The 13539-nt window shown below is 43.3% G+C and overlaps 1 protein-coding gene across 3 annotated transcripts in view; it reads left to right on the forward strand.

Moving 5' to 3' along the window:
- Positions 1-13539, forward strand: part of MAGI3 (membrane associated guanylate kinase, WW and PDZ domain containing 3) — a 191151-nt gene that overhangs the window by 126009 nt on the left and 51603 nt on the right. For all 3 annotated transcript variants that reach the window (XM_053915711.2, XM_053915712.2, XM_045203684.3), the window contains exons 4-6: positions 1696-1905; positions 4643-4817; positions 7895-7974. In XM_053915711.2, the coding sequence (XP_053771686.1) occupies positions 1696-1905; positions 4643-4817; positions 7895-7974 (465 nt within the window). The remainder of the gene's footprint in view (positions 1-1695; positions 1906-4642; positions 4818-7894; positions 7975-13539) is intronic.

Raw genomic sequence — 13539 nt, forward strand, 5'->3', positions numbered from 1 at the left:
CAATATTTATTAAAATAAGGAAACTGCCAGAATTAATTGTGAAGTCCTACAATGTTATCAATGATGATGAATAACAATCACAATGTCCTGAATTTTTCTAATTTGCACCCTGGAAAAAAGTTAAACTTTCTAGAGCTAGATAATAATTGCAAATATGCACTAAAATGTGTTTTTAGTAAAAGTCCCATCCTTTACAAAAACGGACCTTGAATTTTTGTCCTAGTCCCTCCCAGTTCTATGGTAGTGGGATTATCGGGCATCACGCAGGAGGTGCTGGTGCCTCCTCTTCCCCACCAAGACCTCAGTTTGGAGCATTTCCCTGCCCTTTGCCCTAGAGAAGTGTGAATTGGCTTTTTGTCATCAGTTCCTTGCTTTACTTCCGGGTCAGAAAGTTTGCTGAGATCCCATTAGTCTGTTTTAATGCGAATCTTTGCCTCCGTCTGCATGACAAGAATAACTCCGTTCCATACCTGAATTTGAAAGCAAGGGAGCAGTGGAGTGGGGGAGAGGCGAGATGTAGTTGAAAAGCTTTCTAGTTTGATTTCACTGTTTTGCCTTGAGTATTTTAATGACAATACTGCCTAAAGTCAAATTTCCAAAGAATTAATCTTAAGGCTTTCCCCTCCAAAACACGCCCAGCCTCCGGTAAACTATGCTGTTTGTAGATGTGCCACAATGTTACGATCAACAGCCCATGCTTTTTCATCTAGGAAAAAATACCCCATTGTACACCCCATTAATTTACTTCATGGGAATAAGCATCTTCATTACCTCCTCAGGAGCCAAGGAATTTGTTTAGAAGATGTGATTTAAAAAATAAAAGAGGTCAGTATTTTACTCCAAAATCCTATTTATCTTTTTATAACATCAGAAGAGTGATTGGTGCAAGGTCGAAACTAGCAGGAGCCACAAACTGCTGATGAAGTTGCATCCACTGAGCGCTTCCCCATTATGTTTGGCCGCCTAATGAGCGAGCATGACAAGTTGAGAAGATACTCAATTGTTTTCATTGTATTCTGGAACATTTATTTTTACTGCAAAAATTACTGATCCTCAAGACTTAACATATTAAAGTATTCTTGCTTTCCTGAGAGTATGCCAATATTGAATTATGCTAATAATGTCTCTATTTGTTCAACAAATTGTCAGATAAAATGATATAATTAGATTCTCAGGAAAACTTTCAAAAATTACTTTTACATAAACAGCCTAACATTTCACCACAGGCTGGTTAATTCTTAGCCTTATCCTTTGCCCACGTATTTCCTCCTTTTACCAAAATAGTTCATTTTGTGAGTTTTCTTCTCCTTTACTCCCACTTTTACGCCAATGAGTCTTACACAAGATCACCAATGCATTTAAATTCACAAACTAGGCCCTCCATTAGAACCCATGCAAAAACGCAAGCCCTTATAGAATAAATAACCTATACACATTAAGTCAACTTCCTGGCTTTAGTGCAAATAGCGTTAAAATGTTAGATAACGTATGGTGAAGGACACTGGAAAAATTTGTTATTTTTACTCTTTCTGCCTCCTCCTCTTCCAAGAGGTGCTTTGACCTCCCTTTGGCTGGTGGTGGTCACTCAGAACCTTCAGCGTCAGCTAACGGGGCAGAGACATGTACTCGGTCATGTTGTTGTGACGCTCGGTTCCATGTGAGTGTTTCCAGCTGCTGTCCCTCGGTTCATTTCAGGAAACTTCTATGGCACTCCCAAGCCTCCGGCAGAGCCCAGCCCCTTCCAGCCCGACCCTGTGGATCAGGTCCTCTTTGATAATGACTTTGATGCCGAATCCCAGAGAAAACGAACCACGTCCGTCAGCAAGATGGAACGAATGGACAGCTCCCTTCCTGAAGAGGAGGAAGACGAGGACAAGGAAGCTGTTAATGGCACTGGCAATGCAGGTTCGTAAACAGACGACCGACTCCTGAGTGGTCGTCCGGGTGGACTTCAACATGACACTGGATTGGAAGTAGTAACATTTTTCACAAAGCACACGCAGAGTGAGTGACGAGATTCTAGTACTTTCTGTAAAGGTTTCGTGTGGAACAAACTGTATTTCTGTCGGTCATTTTGTCAGCTGAAGTGAGTTGCCCCAACTGGCTGTTTTGATAAATCAGTCGTAAGCTATCGTTAGTGATCATATCATGTAAGATGACGCTACTCTACTACGGCGATTTTCCACTGGTGTGCTGCAAGAATTTTTAAAACATGTAATACCTGACTCTTTAATCAGGGGCCCTGACCTCTTCCCTTAGATTGTCAAATTTAAAAATGACAATAGCCAACACAACTATAGCCCTTGGGTGTGAATGAATCAAAATTATACCTATTTTGTAGTCAAATCAGCAAAAAATTTATTTTATTTTTTAAAGATTTTATTTATTTATTTTTAGAGACAGGGGGAGGGAGGGTGAGAAACATCAGTGTGTGGTTGCCTCTTGAGCACCACCACCTGGGGACCTGGCCCACAACCCAGGCATGTGCCCTGCCTGGGGATCGAACCAGCGACCCTTTGTTTCTCAGTCCGGCACTCAATCCACTGAGCCACACCAGCCAGGGCAGAAAATATATTTTATATTTAGTAATTAGTTTATAGGTGCCACGAGATAAAAAGAGTTGAAAATCACTGTCCTACTGCTTCAAAGATTTGAGATTCATTTCTGATGCTGGAATATGGAGATCTTGTTGGCCTGAGTCCTCCTTTACAGGATATGAACATAATGTACATTTTAAGGTATAGCCTTCAACCAAAACAAAGTACAGAGGTTTGGAAATATGCTCGTAAACGTTATCTGAAAGGTTTGTTAGCAGCACTTTGACTTTAAATTCAATCAGTCAAAGAAAATTTCCGAATTGACTCCCATACTTTTTAGTAAATGAAGAACCAACAGGAGTTTACTGGTGGAGAATCTTCTTTGGAGTACCCCTAAAAATGTGGCAATTGTGTAGGAAACTCTACACTTCTGATTGAGAGTATGAGCTGGAAACCCCAGAATCACAGTAGAACTAACTTCAGTGCTATTTATTACAGTAATTCCTTTCAAAACACTACAATATAAGCTTCATGAGGGTTGGAATTTTGGCTTATTCTGTTCATTGTTGTATCCTTTGCACCATAGGTAGTGCCTGACACATAGTAGAAACTAACAAACATATGTTATTGGTACCCAATAAATGAATGGGTTTGATCATGTCCCCAGATTTGCAGAACCCGTTACCATATCATTTTCCTGAAGCTTCCTGACGTTCTCCTTTATCAGTAATTAACATTGGCTGTATAGACTGTATCTGTTGCTTCAGTACATTCATCATTTGCTCCCCCTCCAGACTGAGAGTCCTGTTTTGTGGTCCTAACATCTCACATAGTTCATGTATTACCCCAATATATTTGGGTGAAAACAGGTCTGAAAGGTTTAGGTGAATTCACATCTCGTTCTTTAGGGGTTGTCAAGGGAAATCAGCCTTTTTGTTTGCTTGTTTTAGTTTATTGGGGTTGCATTAGTTAATAAAATTATGTAGATTCAAGCTGGACAGTTCTATAACACATCATCTGTAGGTGTGTTGTGTGCTCACCACCCACGTCATGTGTCTGTCCGTCACCATTTGTCCCCCCTTTACCCCCTGACCTCTCCCCACCCCGTCGTAAAGCCTTTTGATGCTGATGGCAGCTTAGCTCACGCACAAAATGAAATCTGTTAACGTTTTTAAGAGTGGGATTAGAGACCGCAAATTTGTTCCAGTGTGGCGATTTACATGTCCTTGGGTAAGCAGGGCAAGGAGGACGTGGCCGGGCATGGGTGGGGGTGAGGAGCAGTGGGAGGCGGTACATAGTGGGATTACAGGGTTATAGAGCTGGCCTGGGTAAAGGAGGGATGGAGTGCAAATACCGTAGGGATGAGGAGTTCTGTGTGACGATGCCTAGGGCCTCCTCCGAGAGTCTGATTCCGAGGCACTGACTGCAGTCTGGAGTTACTACGGCTGTGTGGTAAGTTCTGGAAACAAGTTTCAGGTGCATGCCATGTGCACTCCCTGGGTGGTCACCAAGTTTTAGTGTGTTTACCTACCCGTGGACTTTGGGACTCTAAAAGGATTCCAATACCACTGACAGGGAATTATATTTAACAATAAGAAGTCTGTGGAGTGTCATTCTTAAACGTTAGTGTTATTCAAAGGCCAGGATTAAATGCGTGCCAGGCAGCTTGGTGTCTCAGTGAAGAGCGTCACGTAGAGCGCTCGGGTCGGCATCCTGGCTTTGCTGTTTATTGGCTGCGTGACCTGGACCGAGTTAACCCAACCTCGCTGTGCCTTAGCTTCCTCATCTATAAAATGGGAATAGTAATAATACACACTCACGGGGTTGAGTGAGGGTTATGAATCAATACATGTGAAGAGCTTAAAATAGAGCCTGACCCGTAGAAGGACTGTGTGTGTGCTCCTACGGCTGCCGTCGTCAGTCTTCTGTGGGTTAGAGGCTCAGTGTGTACTGCATTGATGCTGGAGTTGCTTTTTGCTTACTGCAGAATGTGGACACAAAGACAAGGAAATCTGCAGTAAATATGTGGCGTTTTGTGAGAAACGAAGAGGGCTGTTGGAAGAGTATACGTTTACCTACTTTTCACACTGTTCTGTTTTGAATAGAACACAGGGAGAGGCATTCTGAGTCATCTGACTGGATGAAGACCGTCCCGAGTTACAACCAAACCAACAGCTCCATGGACTTCAGAAACTACCTGATGAGAGACGAGACTCTGGAGCCGCTGCCCAAAAACTGGGAGATGGCCTACACCGACGCGGGGATGATCTACTTCATTGAGTAAGCGGCGTCTGCCCCTTTGTCGGCGCACCCCACGCTGTGAGACTTGTCGGAAGGGAGTTCAACCGCAATCCTCAAGGCCTCCGTTCCTCTTTTCTTCCTTTAAAATACTCTTCACAATTATAGTTAACTCTTTAGCATTATAGTTGATTCTTTTTTTTTTTAATATATTTATTGATTTATAGTTGATTCTTAATCTGACTTTTTTCCCTGGATGGTGTTTTGTTTTTATTTGACTTAGACAAAGGGATAGTGTATTCAATCTCTGGTTTTAGAAAAACAGGAGGATTAAAAACAGATTTATCACTAATAATGAAAAATGTAGGAAATAAAGAGGGTTTTGCTTTGCTTTTTTTTTAACCTTTGGGTATGTTTTTCCTCTTAATGAGCATTTCTAGAAAGTCTCTTAATGAGCACCTCTAGAAAGGGATTATTGTATGAGGGAAGACATATTTCTTATCTGAGCCAAATATTTTTAGTCCGAGCGCTTGGGTTTGGTATTTTCAGGCAAATAGGATGAGGGAGGAAAATCACTGATCCTCAGAATAGTTGGTAAAATATAAATTCACATACACACAACTATTGCACACAAAAAAGCACTATGAATATGCTTACATTTACAGAGATACAGAATACCGTATGTATTCAACCTAAAATTTTATATTGCTGACACCTGAGAACATTACATAAATAATTATCAGTTTTATTATGAAGCATTTTTATATTCTCATGCAGCTATAGTTTCCATCTTTAATTTACACAGAGGTAAAATATCGATGTAGTAAAGTTACAGAATATAATAATTAAAATACTGAGGACTGGATACTATGCTTAAAAAAGAGCACATCCTCAGACATGAATCAGGAGTGGGAGATTTGAATGTGTTTCCTCAATTGGCCCCAATCCCACATCCTTCATATCGAATGAGCGTCTTGCTGTACCAAGTGAGATGCTAGCATTTAAAGATGGAGATTTTTGCCATGTGTGATAAATTATTGATTTTGCTATACCTTTAGATAAACAGTAACGACACGGATTATACACACAGACAAAATCAGGTACACTCTTCTCGATGAGCAATTTAAGGAGTTTTTCGAGGGTGATTTAGACTTTTGATATTCATGTTGCCTTTAGAACTAAACCCCCAAGTAAGAGGCAGAATCGCTCACTACAGGTAGCTAGAAGATCCTCAGAAACCAATTGTGCGACATTGAACCTGACACTATTTCACCCTGCAAACCAGGGTAAGTTAGTAAATTGTGGGGGCGGGGAATTTGTGTAAGAAATGTCTATGTAGGTGAACGTTATCAAAATGGATTAATGGCCTAAATGTAAGATCTGAAACTATAAAACTTCTAGAAGAAAACACCGGGGAAAAGCTTTAGGACATTGAACTTGGCAAGGACTTCTTGGGCACGACATGAAAAGCACGGGCGACAGAAGCTGAAACAAAGAAATGTGGCCCCATCAGACCTACAGAGCCGAGTGCAGACGAGGGAGACGGTGGAGAGGATCGGCAGGGTGAAAGGCAGCCTCAGGGACAGGAGGAAATGCTTGGAAAGCGTTACCTAAGAAGGGGTTAATATCCAGGCCCTTTAGCTACTACCGGTGTGTTTTGGGTATCACCTCATGGGCGTCTCTTCCCTTCAGAAATAGTGGGTGAAATCCTAGTGGACGGCCCACATTTGCTAATGTAGAAGTAAAAATTTTGGCTCATCGAAACCAAAGGTAACTTTCCTAAAGTAACTTTTTAATTTGGTTTTGTAAGATAGGCTCATGTTTTTGTTTTGTTTTTTAACCGTGTGTGCCGCTAGGCCTCTGTGGGGTCTTAATCCTTTTTATTTTGCTAAAATGGATTTAACTGGAGAAATTATCTGACAGAATGGGCAACAGCCTTTCTAGAAACAATCCCACTGTCTCCTACTGAGATTATCCACATTCAGAATACAAAGGAAGTTTCTACCACTCTCTGGTGTGTGTGCCTGCAGGGCGTGGGAGGGGCTGCTCGGCAGGTAGCTCCGGAGTTAGAAAAGGTATGAGAAGAGATGATGAATTCCCTGAAGCCTGGGCTCCAATTCCTAGGACTGGCCGATGCAGAGCTTAGTGAGTTGATCCCATGACAAAGACCCCAAGAAAAGATAACTTGTTCACCTGGCTACTCTCACACTATTTAATAATAACTTTTCATTTTGTTGCCTCCCTATATATTTTCTACCGTGATTTTTTCTTTCTTTACTCTCCTCATCTTTCAGATACTTAAACCACAATATAGCACTGTGTGCCCGCCCCGCAGTGTGACGGTTTTGATTCAGCACTAGTATCCGCTGCGTGGTGGCCTTGGTCTGAGGCTGTGACCTCCAGTGAAGTTAAAAAGATGCTGCTCTTTGAAAGCATCTGTGGCCTACCTCGTACTAAAACGGGGTGTGGGGCAATCTTTTCGTTCCACTTTTTTTTCCTATTAAATATATGGTCCATACTGATGAAAACTTAGTTTTATAGAGTTGAGTTTAATTCTGCTGATCATTTTTACTCGCATATTGCAGAAACAGACACAGTAAAACTTTTTTGTTTTATTTGACTCACATTGTTTTATTTTAAATAGCCCCAGGAGCGCAGAGGCGCTGTGTCTGATTGTTCACCTCCGTGTTCCCAGCCCCCAGCACAGTGGCCACACATCACAGGGGCTCAAGAAATGCAGAGTTTTTGTAGGGGGGGAGGAAGGAATTCAGCCAGCAAGCAGATAAGGTTTTCAGCGATAATACAGAGCACGGGGCTGTAGCTCACCCTTTGAAATGTTATGACCGCTTTAAAAAGTGTCCTCTGCACTTGGCAACTTATCCCGTCTTTAGAGTCTTCATTCCCAAATCCATGCCTCTAGCCTTACGTTCCCTTTAAGGCAGTTTTGCAGTATCAGACTGAGAGCAGCGGGATTGTTGAATCCGGGGTAGACTAAGGGAGCCTGCGGGAGATGACTATTCTAACATCACACACCCTTTAGTCACTTTCAGTCTTTGCTTTTGATAATATTCTTCTCCATCTTTGTGTTACTGTTTCTAATTGAAATCTTTGTTCTGCAGCCACAATACCAAAACAACCACCTGGTTGGATCCTCGTCTTTGTAAGAAAGCCAAAGCCCCTGAGGACTGTGAAGACGGAGGTAGATTCAGAACCCTTTTATACCATATTCTCTCATTCGCTTCTCGTTTCTCTCGCGCAGACGATGAGTTTTCCAAAACCCTAAGCAGACTGAGGTGTGCGGCAGCACGTAAGCGCCGGGTAGATCTCACCATCACCTGACTGGCAGTCACGTCATTGCCTCTAAAGTAATGAGAGACTTTGTTTCTCTCTTTTTTAAGGATTATGCAATTAGATATCTTGTAAAAAATCTTAATACAGATAAATTTGTCGCCTTTTCTTACATGTACTTTAAAGAGAAATTTTGTAATAATAGACCAACTTGACAAACTTTAAAAGTTCTAAATAACTATTTTAATAAGTTAGGAGCATTGTCAACCACAGAGTAGCCTCATCATGCTTATTAAGCCTTCAAAAATGTATTTAATTTAGTATCACAAGGCTAGATATGCTGTATCTATGGCTAATTTTTAGCCATTTAGAGTAGCATTGGAAACCCCATGAAAGTCTTTAATAAACCCACCACCCCACAATTTGTACCGCTCAGTACTGTAATTACTTAAGAATCATTGGATAATGCTGCTTGTCTGTCTTGTATGTTATTGATTGTGTTTAGTGGGAGAGTCTTACAAGTAAATATAGAATTTACCCTAACCAAAATTGTTTGCTATGCCTTCTTGAGTATAGGGTGCAGATGGAAAAAATTGTGTTCATTTTGTATCACTCATCAGAAATGAATTTACCTTAGTTAAAAAAAAAAGTGGCTTAGAATGAGGTTCAGATAGTTCCTCCTATCGATTGAATTCCAATCTTTTTAAAAAAATGAACAGAATTGTTCAGCATGATTGCAGTGTTAAGAATTTTCCTAGGAACAAACAACTGGAAAATGGAATTATTTAAAATTCTCTTTGCAATGACTTTTTAAGAAATTAAATATGGGTGAGCAAATATATTCAAAGATACGCAAGTCTTCTACACTGAAAACTCTAAAACACCAGTGAAGGAAATTAATGAGGACCTCAAATAATTGAAGAGATATAGCATGTTCATAGATTGGAATACACAATATTGTCAATGACGTGGACATCATTAACATTTTCTCTAAATTGATACCTATATTAAATACAATCTCAGTCAAAATCCTAAAAGTTTGTTTTGAAGAAATTGACGGGCTGAAGCTGAGATACACAGGTAAATACAAAGGCTCTGTTCCGTTGTGTGTATGGACCACATCGACTTTACCCAGTCCTCTCATGAAGGACACTTCGACTGCTTCCGTGTTGTGGCCATGGAATAATGCCGCAGGGAGCACAGCAGTTCTCATGCCTTTGCAAATAGATTTTGCAGGTAGATGCCCAGAAGAGGGGTTGCTGGGTCCTACGGTAGCTCTATTCTTAATTATTTTGAGGAAGCTCCACACTGGTTTCCACAGCGGCTGCACATTTTATGTTCCCACCGGCAGTGAACGAGGGTTCCTTTTTCTCTACAGCCGCTCCGACACTTATTATAAGAAATAATTTTTAAAACCATTTTTATAACATACTTACTTCGTCTGTAAGGCTTTCAGCAGTTAAGTTCTTTATGGTGAAATCAGCCACTGTGACCGAAACTATGTAACACTATAGAATTTGACCTTTTGAAGATGGTGAACGTGGTATTAGTCTTCTCAGGCATGTATGGTTTGCTGGTCTCCGTCCTTTTTCCTGCCCACCAATTGTTTTGAGTTCAGTTCTCTGCTGTTTCCTGTTTTCCCTTGGAGAGCGTATTCATTTTCATAGCTTTAACTATCAATTTACTGTAGTGGGGTCCCTTATCTAAATCTCTAGTATTGTTCTCTGTTCGAAATGCTATTTCTGTATTTCCTATTGACTTTCTTTTTGATTGTCCTACTGGCACTTCAAATAAACGAATTTAAAAGCAAACATTTTTCTCTCAAAGTCGCCCCTCCCTCTTTCCCTCAGCCATGCCATCCTCACACGCCCCTGGGCCCGACTCCTTGCAGCCACACTTGCTCCTTCCTCTCCTCTCTCTCCCTTGTACCTGTGCAGTGCCCAAGCCTGTTGCCCTTTCCTTCCCCTCTACTTTGCCAGTGTATTTATTAGTATGAAAATTTTTCAGTGTATAGACAAACCAGTAGAATTTTATGGTGTGTGCCCACCACGGAGATGTTACAATGAACATTTTGCGATATTTGCTTCTCCACATAGCCGTCTGTCCATCTGTCCTCTTTCTGTCTGTGCTTTTTCCTTTGTATCTTTCTCTTCGTTCCTGTGCTCGCCACACACTTGTATTGTCTTCGTGCTTTTTCCTAGAGCGACTTCTCCAGTACGCCCCTCCTACCAGCGGTCTCCAAGATGTTGGCGTTCAAACTATCTTCTGTTAGAACTGATTTTTCATAATGTTTCTTTTAGGAAAAGAAAGACAAATTAAGCTTCTCTTACTATTTTAGATATAGGCTGGCAATTCTGTATGTGACTGTATGTGATTATCACATTCACCAACCACCCAGAGTGCTAATTACGCTTGTCAGAGGCGCTGTGGAGTCTTGTAGTTTACTTTGCCCAGTTTAGTGGATTTAGAGACCATGTTACATAGTTTTGGGGTTTTTTTTAAAAAAATTTTATTTATTTTAGAGAAAGGGGAGGGGAAGGAGAAGAGAGGGAGAGGAACATCAAATGTGTGATTGCCTGTCATGCGCCCCCAACTGGGGGCCTGGCCCGCAACCCAGGCCTGTGCCCTTTGGTTCGCAGGCTGGCATTCAATCCACTGAACCACACCAGCCAGGGCCATGTTACATAGTTTTTAATCCAGACAAAACTAAAATGTGCCTTTAAAGCTTTTCTGCAAAGATAGTACCAACTGAAGATAATACAAATACACAAGCCCAAATGAACAGTAGGAACACGGCAGAGCTGACACTTTTCATACATATGAAATAAAGCATAAGCTTTATTTCATACATATTAGTAGCGTAGTGCATACATATTTATGCATGAATATATATATATATCTTGGAGGTACATGTTCAAGATTTTTACTGATAAGGCTACACGATCAAAACACTTCGGCTACATAGCCTGTTAATCTTTGTAACAGATTGCCACCTTCATAGCTCCCCTGCTTGGATGCCTGTAACAGCTCCCTGCTGTCAGCAGAAGAAAGTCTAGACTTCTGGTGAAGTAGTAAAGGCTTTGTGTAATTGAACCATAATCTATGTTTTCCCAAGTATTTTCGTGTCAGAAATGTGACCTAGGTTTGTCTTTGCCTGTTCTGGGTGCCCGTGTGTCTGCCAGGACCCAGCCCCGTGGCCAGTTTTCCCCGGCTCGTGCCCACTCCTCCTTCCAAGCTCACACCCCAAGTACTGTTTCTTTGTCACCTCCTCTGTCATTCTCTTCCAGGTCAGTGACAGGCATCCTCTCCTCTGTGCTCAACAGTGCCACATGGCTTGTATCTATTATAACACTAATTATATCGCACTGTTCCTAAATGCCCGTGTTCCAGAAGGGCAGTGGTACTGTCTCATTCATCTCTATGTCCCTTCAGTAGAGACATAAGTGTTTGGAAGGGTCGGGAGTTGGGGGGAGGGAAGGAAGGAAGGAAGGAAGGAAGCTGCCCTACCCCCCGGATTGTTTTGGTCTCCCTTCTTGAGCAAGTTCTGGGCGAGGCAGTAAATAGTAAGGCTGTCTTCACTCACTGCTTTGGAGGCAACAGAGACCCGACACACAGGAACTAGGAGGGTGAGGCTGGAAGGCCTGCTGACGAGTGACCATGACGTGGCTTTGGCCCTGCATCTGTGTGCGCTCACCAAGGTCTTTCCCCTGTGGGCGGTGGACTCAGACGTTCCGCCGTGGCCTCTGCGTCCAGCTGCAGGCCCGCCCACGAGGCAGGTGTGGGGAGACCAGAGGGGTTGCATGTGCTCTGCAGGCAGGCGGGCACCCAGAGCCCTGGGCCATGCTCAGTGAATTCACTCTCTGATCTCACCAGTCAGAGAAGATGTTTTTTCATCCTTGGAGAAGAAAATGAAGAGGCGCAGAAAACTGGCAATGTTTCTGCCATTCTCGCCCCTCTGTGGAAGTTGGAAAATTGGATGACTGTGTCCCCTAAAGCTCTTTCCACTCAGGGTGACCAGTGTCTTTGTTAGCTCAGGACTGACCCCGCGAATTCCTGTCGTCCCAGCGAGGGTATTAGTAGCGAGCACTGCATTGTGTGGTCGCCCTACTGCAGCTGCCCTAAGACAGAGCAGCTGGAGCTGCACTCGGCGCTCGGCTCCTGCGGTGCCGTTCTCCCTGCGTTTCTATCCATGGTTGGTTGTCGGCTGTCATGCCTCGACCCCCATGTCTCCCAGATCCTTGTCTCCCCACATTTCTCCCCTGGGGACCAGGGTCATGACCTGAAGAGACGGTTGCGTGTTCCTGCCACGATGTGGCGCAGGCCCCCAGACAGAGCCCCTCCCAGACTGAGCCCAGTCTCCCCCTCCCTTGCATTCCTGCCCTCAGCAGGTGACGCCACCTTCTCCCAGCTCCTTGTGCTCAGAATGAATCCTCATCCTCAACTGTCTTTTCTCACCGCACCCTGTGCGTTGCAGTTAGCCGCCAAGTTCTGTCTGCTGTGACTTTAATCAAACACCTGCCGTTTCCCGAGTGTCTGGTGGTGCCAGGAGCTGTACCAGGCACTTCTTACTATGTCTATCGTCCAAGTGCCTTTGAATCCAAATCCATACCTTCTTCCTATTCCCACAGCCCGTCCATAGTAGATATTTAATAAGTGTTTGATGAACTTTTTTATTTTTATCATTTTCATGCCCGAAGAGCCACTAACCTGGGCATCACACTGGCCTCCTCCCTGAAATGCGCGCGTTGGCCATGGCGCCCCGTTGCTTTGACTTCCTCGTCTCTGTTACCCGTTCCTGCGTCCCGTCCCCTCTCCCACCGCCTTACTTCCAGCCTTCACGATTTCTTATCTCGGCTCTTAATGGTGGTTTTTATTTGTCTGCCTTTGTTTTCACTCTGCTTCATCCATTGCATCCTCTGTGACTGCTGCGTAATCTTCCTCAGATGTGAACGTAACCACATCACAGCCCAGCTTAATCAGTTCCATCGCCATCAAAATTAGGATCGAACCCCCATCCGTGGCACTGCGGACGTGCTTGCCTACAAGGGAACGCCTTACATGCACCCTTCACTCCAGCCCAGTCCGATTATTTGTAATTACTGAAAAGGCCAGGTGTCCTCACACCTCGGGGCGCCTTGATTGGCCGGATGACTGTGCGCGCCCCCCCCCCCCCCCCCCCCGCCATGACGGTCCGCCCTCCTTTAGAAGGAGTTCCTGGTGGCGGCTCTTACCAGGTAGGCAGGGTCCTCCCCCCGCACTGCCCGTGTTTACCTTGTGACGCCATCTCTCTCTCCGGTCTTACTGTTTCGACCCAGCGGCTGAGGTCAGGAATTGTGCTTCCTTTTTATTTTTATTTTTTTATTTTATTGATTTTTGGCAGGGTGCATTGATTTGTTGTACCACGTATCGGTGCATTCATTGGTTGCATCTTGTATGTGCCCTGAATGGAGATCAAACCTGTAACCTTGGCGTATTG

Source organism: Desmodus rotundus, chromosome 12 (genome assembly GCF_022682495.2).
Source record: "Desmodus rotundus isolate HL8 chromosome 12, HLdesRot8A.1, whole genome shotgun sequence".
Taxonomy (NCBI): domain Eukaryota; kingdom Metazoa; phylum Chordata; class Mammalia; order Chiroptera; family Phyllostomidae; genus Desmodus; species Desmodus rotundus.